At 55.9% G+C, this 8,974-nt stretch overlaps 3 protein-coding genes across 3 annotated transcripts; all 3 read right to left on the reverse strand.

Annotated features, from left to right (window-relative positions):
* Positions 1–36: 36 nt before the first annotated feature.
* On the reverse strand, positions 37–4,363 carry POSPLADRAFT_1143806 (hypothetical protein; the record flags this gene model as incomplete). Its single annotated transcript, XM_024485619.1, has 7 exons — positions 37–557; positions 617–820; positions 874–1,873; positions 1,929–1,998; positions 2,048–2,662; positions 3,980–4,090; positions 4,197–4,363. The coding sequence occupies 7 exons, from the start codon at positions 4,361–4,363 to the stop codon at positions 37–39; spliced, it is 2,688 nt and encodes an 895-aa protein (XP_024339106.1).
* A 661-nt stretch (positions 4,364–5,024) lies between these two features.
* POSPLADRAFT_1040007 (hypothetical protein) lies at positions 5,025–6,910 on the reverse strand. The gene is made up of 12 exons (XM_024477645.1): positions 6,708–6,910; positions 6,588–6,621; positions 6,326–6,519; positions 6,226–6,270; positions 6,126–6,161; positions 6,053–6,063; positions 5,921–5,998; positions 5,771–5,862; positions 5,629–5,713; positions 5,533–5,577; positions 5,440–5,475; positions 5,025–5,375 (listed from the first exon to the last, which is right to left on the reverse strand). The coding sequence occupies exons 1-12, from the start codon at positions 6,805–6,807 to the stop codon at positions 5,199–5,201; spliced, it is 933 nt and encodes a 310-aa protein (XP_024339107.1). The 5' UTR covers positions 6,808–6,910; the 3' UTR covers positions 5,025–5,198.
* A 1,161-nt stretch (positions 6,911–8,071) lies between these two features.
* On the reverse strand, positions 8,072–8,867 carry POSPLADRAFT_1143653 (hypothetical protein; the record flags this gene model as incomplete). Its single annotated transcript, XM_024485593.1, has 2 exons — positions 8,072–8,719; positions 8,772–8,867. The coding sequence occupies 2 exons, from the start codon at positions 8,865–8,867 to the stop codon at positions 8,072–8,074; spliced, it is 744 nt and encodes a 247-aa protein (XP_024339108.1).
* Positions 8,868–8,974: the final 107 nt, after the last annotated feature.

Raw genomic sequence — 8,974 nt, forward strand, 5'->3', positions numbered from 1 at the left:
GCATGAAGACGACAATAGACCCTCAAACCCAACCTGTTATGGAGACACCATACTCACTGGGCCACTCCCACTCGGCGTGGGAGTTAGTCCGTAGAAGCCGCCGGGTGTGTCTGACGACCCACCGAGATGAGGTGACATCAACAACGATGCCATGTCCACGGAGCCGTCATTAAACAGCGCCAACAGATCCGGAGAAATGGCGTTCTCGGATGGCATAATGTCCATGGCGTTCGAACTGTCCATGAACGTCGCTAACGAGCCGCCGAAGGCTGCCTGCGAAAGGGCGTGTGCAACACCCTGTGTAGATGGATTGGAGGAAGGCGAGAAGGGTGCAGGTTCTTGACTCGTGCCCCTCAAATCTAGGAAAGGGTCTGGTGCCGGGAACTCCTCCGGACTCCCGGCATGGGACGGTGAATCAGCTGAATTGGCCGGAGAGCGGGCATTCGAAGGCGTCTTTTTGCGGGCAGGGCGGACCCATGGCGGTCGATGACTAGGACCGGGAGTTCCGGAGGATCCTGAACCATCACCACGGTTGGAATCCAGGGGGATTTGAGTGACTGTAGAGAGACAGTTCAGTCAAAGATCAAGTCTGGCTGCTGCGGTGGGAACTACGCACGTCTACAGAACTCTTCCATAAGATCACCTGAGCGCTGGCCGCACACGTATCGTCCACTGAATCGCTTCAGAAGTCCAACGCAAGAACGCAGAGCTTCTAAGCCTGGGCCGATCAGGGGCTGCATGCGTTCAGGGTGACAACAGAGCAGGACTGCAACGAGAGTACGCCCTGCAGCCGTGAGCTGATGGATCACATGTACACCGTCTATAAGAAACGTTAGATTCACTCATGACAACAGCGAACAACGTAGGACTTACAATACGTCATCAACCCCTTGGAGGCAATGTGTAAATGTGACGATATAATATGCAGGGCACATTTATGAGCGGTCTGCATCGCCTCGCACTCCGCATCGCTCTGTTCCCCGCCACTGAGCGGCCCCTGAGTGCGCTCGGCGACCATTTCGGAGAACCGGTGCCGATGGATGAGCATCCGCACGTACTGCTCTGCACAGTATAACCGGTTTGCCTGTGTGACCCTGAGCACGTCGTCGCTCGTCATGGTCTCCACAGTGTGCGCCCAGTGCGCCGGTATCGAGCGCACGATCTCGTCGAGAAGGGCCTCCTCTTCCCCGAGCTCTTTTGCACGCTTGAAGCCGCCTAAGACAGCGGCCGCTCGGGCGAAGAAAGGCGAGCACCCTTCGCCGAAGTGCCGGGGCGGCGGGATGTCGACGATGGACTCGAGGACCACAAAGATGCGCACGCAGCAGACGAAGGCGCTCATGCGACTCTCCGTCTCAGCGGACTGGACGCCGACACCGTCCCGGGTGATAAACTCATCGTCAACGATGGCCGGCTCCGTTACATCGCAGTCGCGCAGGCGGATCATGGGCGGACGGCCGAAGTAGGAAGCAGCCTGCTTGTCCCACAGATAGACACACCAGAATGTGCGCTTGCGCACCTCATCCTCGATGGCATCGAAGACGTCATAGTCATCGACAGAACGGTGCAGGCCGGTGTCGATGGAGAGCGTCACAGCTTCTGATAGAAGAGCAAACGCCTTGGAGAGCTTGCCCAAACCTACGGCGTAGACGCCAGCGATCAAGACAGCCTGTACGGTGTATATCGTGGGTCTATCTGCACTTGGTAGGGTTCGCAACCGAGCAAACAGCTCGAACCACTGTGTACCAGCAGTGTTGCCGTCGTTGGGGTCGGCTCTCACGCGAGGGTCGTCAATATGCCGTGATGATAAACAGCAAATGGCGACAATGAACGCAGCGAACCCAGGCTCGCCCCATTTTCGTGGATTCCCATAATCCTAATGCACACTTGTCAGTTGCACGTATCAATACATAATTGTTCACGCGACCCACCGAAAGGAACGTTGGGACGTGCAAAAAAGGTAGCAAGTAATATGTCGTGGACAGGAAACATTGCACCAGACTGCAAGCATTCAACACACAGTCCAGAGAGGTAGAATGTATTGTCCCACCTGTCCATCAGCTCCGGGGCAATGAACGACGTGATCAACTTCCAGATCGCCTCTGGATTATGATCGGTCCTCTTCGGCGTGCGGTCCGGGAACCAGTCGCTTGCAGCATGCCCGTTCTGGCTTGCATACGACTGCGCCTGCGGCATGCGGTCCGGTTCGGGCTTGGCTGTCATTGTATGCCGCTCTACGAGAAGGTCAAGCAAGGGCAGGCCGGACGTTTCGCCCTGCCAGCGCGTGTAGCCCTCGTCGTCGAAGTAGAGGTAGTTCGACGACAGCGACACGCGCGACGAGTCGTCCCCAAGCCCGTCGCCAGATCCCGACATCCCGTTCTGCCCAGACCCGAAGCCCGTGTGCGGACTCACGTTGCGCGCCGTCTTCACCGGCGCGAAGAATGTCGACGGGTTCATCAGCGGGTACGAGTTAAGTGATGGCGGCGGCATCGCGGTGGGGAAGATGTGTGTTGACGACGCAAATGACGCGTGCGGATTCGTCGACGGGTCGATTGGCGAGTGCGGTATCGCTGCGCCTGTGCCTCCTGCCGCGAACACAGCGGGCGGAATGGCCTGGATGAGTGTCTCCAGATGGTGCATGCGATCTTCCAGCGTCGCAGCGCGCCTGCAGACGTCGGTCAGCGCTCGATTACGATGCAACGACAGGGATAAGGGATAAATGGGAACGGTCAACCGGTAGCGTGAAGGTTGGGAGGAACCCTGGGAACAGTGTCCCCCACATCCCAAAGACTTTCAAACCGCTCTATTTCCGCTGCGACTGTGCCATCACGCCGTCAAGTGACCGCCCAGCAATGCTTGCGCTTGGCTGCATTCAAAACATTCTGGCAAGTCGCATGGCGCCCAGGATAGAGGTAACAATGATAGCCCAATGATACCAGACGGGGGTGCATCTGAACACTCAATCTGGACATCTTGTGCCGCGGCAGAATCATGGGCGACTCTCTAGTGGTAGACTTGCGCTACGGAGCCCGCCAGAGGTTTCACGCTCCTGCAAGCTTGCAAAGGGCACACAGGGAGACGTCCCGGAGCCAGTTTGTAAGCCCGGTCCGTGCCCAACCCAACCCAACGGATCGGCAATTAGAAGTTCTTCTGTGTCCTCGAGTGCGATCACCTCGCGATCATGGGCCAGGCAAGCCATCGACTGCTTGGCCCGCCAGCGACGTCACCATTCCTCGGTGTCCCCATCCGGACTGGCCGACACGTTCGGTCTACATCTTCCTGATTGTGCGCATTGGAAGCGCTAGGGTCAGCAGACCTCGTAAGGAGGGGCTGGCTGGTGTCTAGGTGATCACCTGTAGCGCAGTGGCTTGTCGGAGTTCTCAGTGGATAAAGAGCCCCCTGCTTCTGACAGACCCCGTCCCGCGCGCATGACTAAGCCTATACGGCAGCAATGACAGCGAAAGCCTCGATGCTGAAGACAGAGAAGAGGGACCATGAACCAAGGGTAGTCTCAATCGCACAAGCACCAACTCCACGGCTGAGAGTATCCTGGTCTTTGTAAGCACGTATAGCCTGCAGAACCCAATGTCTACGGAAGAACATCAGGTTGTGGGCATGTACAACCTCGCAGCGTCGCGCCGACGTGCCGGGCGACTACAATCTGGTATCCCCGGGTAGTGTGCAGGAGCCCCACAGTAGATGAATTGTTCGCGTAAGGACGCTGCGTCACCTATGAAACAACAAGCCTAGTGACCTAGACAATGTGACCCCTGAGGGCACATCGGCAAGGGCACAAAGACCGCCGAGGGAGCTCTGTCGAGGTGTACACTCTTGAAGTAAGCCAATGGGCTGTTGCAGCAGAACCGATGCCTCATGAGCGCAAGAAGCAGGGGCGTTGGGCTCTAAATGCGCGACATTTTTGACAGAGTTCCGACCGACGCGTGCGGCTAGCGTGCGCAAAGAAAGAAGCAGGGCGACTCACTTGGACTTGTGAGGATGCGTGCGCTTCCCCGGCTCCTCAAACGTGCATGGCGAATTGGACGTCAGGCATGACTGGCACGGGTGCCCCTCGTCACACTTGATTCTCCGGCGGCTGTACAGGGGGCGTGAGCGCCTGGGGAGGCATCGCAGCAAGCAGAGCTCACCGACAGCGATCACACGCTCTGAGACGGCACAGTCAGCGCACACAAGCGTGGAACGAAGAACCCTCGACTCGCCTGCTCAGCTTGAACCGACGCTCCTTCAGAATGGACGAGCTGCTGCTCGCGGACAGGGTCGCGCCTGCGGCGATCGGCGAGGTCGGGGTGGTCGACGTCGAGGGCTTGACCTCTGCAGTCTGATCGTCTGCTGCGGAAGAAGGGGGCATGGCTAGCAAGAGAGCATGCACGACGAAAAGCCAAAGATGGCGGTGCAAAACAAGAACCGAGAAATTGAAGACCGGGCCTGAGTCCTGAGATTACCAAGTCATTTGAGGGCGTGCCACTTTACGGGGATAGCCGGCCCCCCACGGCCGCCATCTCAGCCACACCCTGCCGTACTCTCCGGGACCATTCCGCCTTAAGATTGAGCAAGCCAGAGGGGCAAACCAAGTTCAGAATGTGTCTTGCACGCCAACATAATTTATGCGAGAACGGAAGCCCCTGCCCTCCTGCGAGTCCGCTCAACCTCCGCATAAATACCACGCACAAGCGGAGTGTTCTTGACACCCAACCGCCATTGCACAAGACACCAGCATACGAGGGCGTGGCCTTGTCGAGTTCACTCTGCACTACACATCGAAACCGTAAGTCAGTAAAGAAACTTGTGGTGTACAAGTTGACAGGAGGTCTACCTCTCCGCCAAGATTTTCTTCTAGGTAATTGATGCTCGAGCTTCCATAAATGGAATACAACGATCTAATCAAGGATTTCTAGTCACCTCGTAACCCTAGAATGGGGCTTATCATTTTGAGAAACGGAGGTTAAGTACGTAATTGCAAGCGAATGGCAGAACGCGGCGTCTTAGAATCCTGCTCACAATACTGATTTGGGATCACGAAAAGGATATCATGGCTGATTATACAATCTTGGATATCAGTACAACCGTCGTAGACGACATCATACAACGCAGCTTCACTGCCGGTATCTCTCCTACCAACTGTCCTCGTCCTTCGTCCTGCAATTCCGCCCGACAGCGAGATAGAGACATCGCACACGGCAGCTCTATTCTTGCTTTGCGCGCAACTCACGCGTCCAGTCGACGAGATTCTTGAGCTGCTCCAGCGTGACGAAGATCAAGATCGTCGTCGGCTGCAGCCGCGTCCACGCAGGCACCCAGCCTTTGAACATGAACATCGGACCCTCGTTCCGGAACGACGTCTTGATCACCTGTAGCGTCGACTGCACGACAATAATGTGAAGGTCAGCGTGCGAGTCAGCGGGTCACGTTACGGCATGCACGTACTGAGCCGTCCTTGCCCGAGGCACTCATGACCCGGCTCTAAAGCGTATGCGGATCAGCGTCCGCTTGTTTCAGCTGGGAATAATTATCGTTGACCTTGATGACATCCGCCGGTGAGCACACAGTCGTCGCAACGGTACCCTGCAAATTGTAAGTGAGTACGATTGTTCTGCCCATGGACGCGGTACGTACGGCTGCGAAGCTTGCCGCGACATGCACGTTGATATTATCCTCAAAATAGCTCGTCTTGAGGAGCTCAGCCTTGAAGAAATCATAGCTAGGCAAATCTCACTCGTCAACACCCATCGACGGGGCGCCGTGTATCGACACTTACGAAGCAAGCTGGCTTGCGTTCATGAGGATAGCACGGAACACATTAGGTCCCACACCCCGTCCGAGGGACGACCATCCCTCCTCGCGCACCATCTACGCACAAAAGTTGGTCTCGATTTCCCAAGCCGTAGCGAGATAATGTTCAACGCACACGAATGAGGCCGTCTATCGCATTCTTGTACCCGAGCTGCTTTTCTGGCGGCTTGGCGAGGTCGCCTTGCAGACGGACCTTTGTCGGCGTCAGAGGCAAGCATCGCGGATGCACAGAATTGAGATGACTCACCATGATGATCTCTTTTGACACGGAGCAAGCAGATATCAGCAAGATGGTGCGGAGATACGACAGCGATACCGACCTCCCGGATTCCCTACCAATCCAGCGATGCCGCCGGCTGACGTAGTCAACGATCTCGGGTCAGACGTCCATATCTCAAAGATTTCGAGAGAAGAGCGCACCCATGCTCCCGGCCAGGGCCAGCTTCCATGCGGGCGACTGAGGACCTGTCGCCCCATTAGACCATTCTCCCCTATATGCGGCACACGACACAGAACGTACCTGCGCCCACGATCTTCTTGCTCTCATCGTACGCCCAGAAGCGACATAGCGAGTACGACATCTGACGCAGCCACGTCCCCGTAATGCCATCAAACAGTCCGCGTGCGCCAGCCGTGCGCACAGTCTTGCGTATCGACTCGATCATGCGCTTGTCGCCCGTCGCCTGCAACCGCACCTTCGTCAGATCCAACGGGCTGGCGTCGCGCAGATAGGCGTGAACGGTCAGATCTCGACAAAGGTCACACGCTTTAGGACTGCGTACTGTGTTATGGACGCGGCGATAGTCGCAGCGACACCTGCGTTGCGGACACAGCGGAGATAAGGCGATCGAACACGATTGTCAGCGTTATGCTTGCCGGGCAAGTCAATCGGTCGAACGCACCGCCGAGCCAGAAGGGGTACGGCTGCTTCTTCTTCGGCGGTACCACGTCCGCGGGTGGCTGGACGGGCAACGCTGCGGCAGACTCGAGCGCCTTGGACATTGCGGGCTCGTGTGGGATTGGAGTGGTAAAAAAACTCGCTGGCTTCCCCCTATGTCACTGCTCCTGCGATCAAAGACCCGGTCTCCAGTAGACAGGGGCAAATATGCTGGGGTTGTGGTGAGAGTTCAGGATGGGGCGGGGGCACTTCTGCTTATAGGTCTGCGCCGTGCCGCACGTAGTCTGTATCGCCCGGTTTGCACCGACGCGCGAAGCTAGGGGAAGCAGGACCCGCGCAGCCGTGCGTGAAATGGAAGGGATCGCCATTACTGGAGAGTGGTGGTCGTCCGCGTCATGGGAGAATACGGAGAAGACTTACAGGTGACCCCGCACCTGACATCACACAAGCCTTTACTGAATGCACTAACTCTTGAGGGACATGGACTTCTATGGTTACAATCCCAGCCGTCTGCCGACTTGAAGGCGGTGGAGGTTGATTTGCAAGAACTACGCCCTCACTACGCAGCGTGCTCTGGCCACGAAGAGAGAAACAGGTAGCTATGGGAGTGCGAACGAGATGCTACTGGGCCCGATGTGACACCGATGCGGGTGTGGCATTTGAAGAGATGGTCAGCAGGACAAGTAGAGTTCGGTGCGTCGGGTCGGTCCAGGTGATACGCGGTCATGTGACATGCGCGTCGCGACGGGCTCATACTCAAGAGTCGTCTCCATTGTGAGTTCGCACCCACGCTTGTCATGCATTCAGAGGGAGCACGATTGAAAGCCACAGGAAGTGCACTACACACATATGCGGTATACATGACGCTGTGACTGCCCGGAGTTCTCAACGGCGCGTACTGCATGGCACAACCTAAAACTGTCACATATCGAAACTTGGCAAGCTGACACAGTGAAAAAAGGCCAGAGAAGCTTCGATATAGAGCGCAGCGTTGCTCCAGGATGAAGGTGCACTCTTAAACTTTCACCACGAGAGGATAGATGTCGGAAAGTTACATATCGGCAGATGCGCCAAAGGCAGCCTTGTGCGAGTAACAGAACATGCTCTCTGTCGCTTGTCACGCCAACATGTTGCCTTTGAGAAGTTGTCTTCAACGTGATCGATTCCGAAGAATACTATAGGTACACTCATGTACATAGATCTCGAAGCTACATGAAAGTAAATGCTGTATTCTTACTGAACTTGCTATTACACACTATCCTCGAAACACAATCAGTTGTCCCTTCAATCGTGGCCCAAACGGGGTTTGAAGCGAGTTGCTTCATGCTATCGTGACATGACCAGTGCGGTAGTGGTCGAAGCGTGGACTCAGTCACTCTCTCGATCCGTAGAATCCGTCCCGGATGAGGTAGCAGACTTCTCGTCTTCATGAGCACCGTTGTCAACTTCTCCTGCCTCTGTCAGTGCTCCAAAGTGGCCAATCATTATACCGCGCGGCTGCTCGATAGCAATCATCTCGAAGACATCCGCGAAGGTGTTCGTCAAATCGTGTTTCTCGCCGACGGTATGATCGATTGTTCTCCAGTCCTCCTCCGCCTCGAAGTAGACCTCAACAAGGCAGCGCTTGAGCTGTTGGAGCACTTTGGCGATCCCCACGACCGAACTGTGGAGGCAACAATATAGGTCCGCGAGTGGTTGATATTGGGAGAGCATGTGGGACCTCTCAACTTCGTCGTAGAATAATCTCTTCGCACAATGACGCGCGTTGCAGGGCCATTCCATTTGGGACTCATCGTCGGCTGTGAGTGGAGTGCCATCCACGCTGACGACGATCCTCCGGTAGATGTAGTAGTAGGCAACCCACCAGATAGACTCCAGATCATGCAGTGGATTATAGCGGAAGATGGCATTTATCACAGACACAGGAGTAGGCTTCTCGGTCGACTCTCCGAGACGACCGCCCCCATGAGTATACCGGTGTGCGGCGACTTCTTCAGCTATGAAGCCAGGTGTGCCCTGAGCAGGGTCTCTCAGTTGGACAAACATTTGTTATGAGTGCGATACTCACAATATAGTCACATAATTCATGTTCGTCTGCCATGCTTTCAGCCAGTTCCAGATCCACAAGCTTTACGATCAGCACACCATCCTTACGCATCACCATGATATTACCCGTACTGATGTCACAATGGACCCATCCCCGCCGATGTAGGAGTTGTAACGCTGCGCGCAACAGGGAACATTAGTGCATCTTCGACGTGGAGAAGTAAT

Source organism: Postia placenta, assembly GCF_002117355.1.
Source record: "Postia placenta MAD-698-R-SB12 unplaced genomic scaffold POSPLAscaffold_7, whole genome shotgun sequence".
Lineage (NCBI taxonomy): Eukaryota > Fungi > Basidiomycota > Agaricomycetes > Polyporales > Adustoporiaceae > Rhodonia > Rhodonia placenta.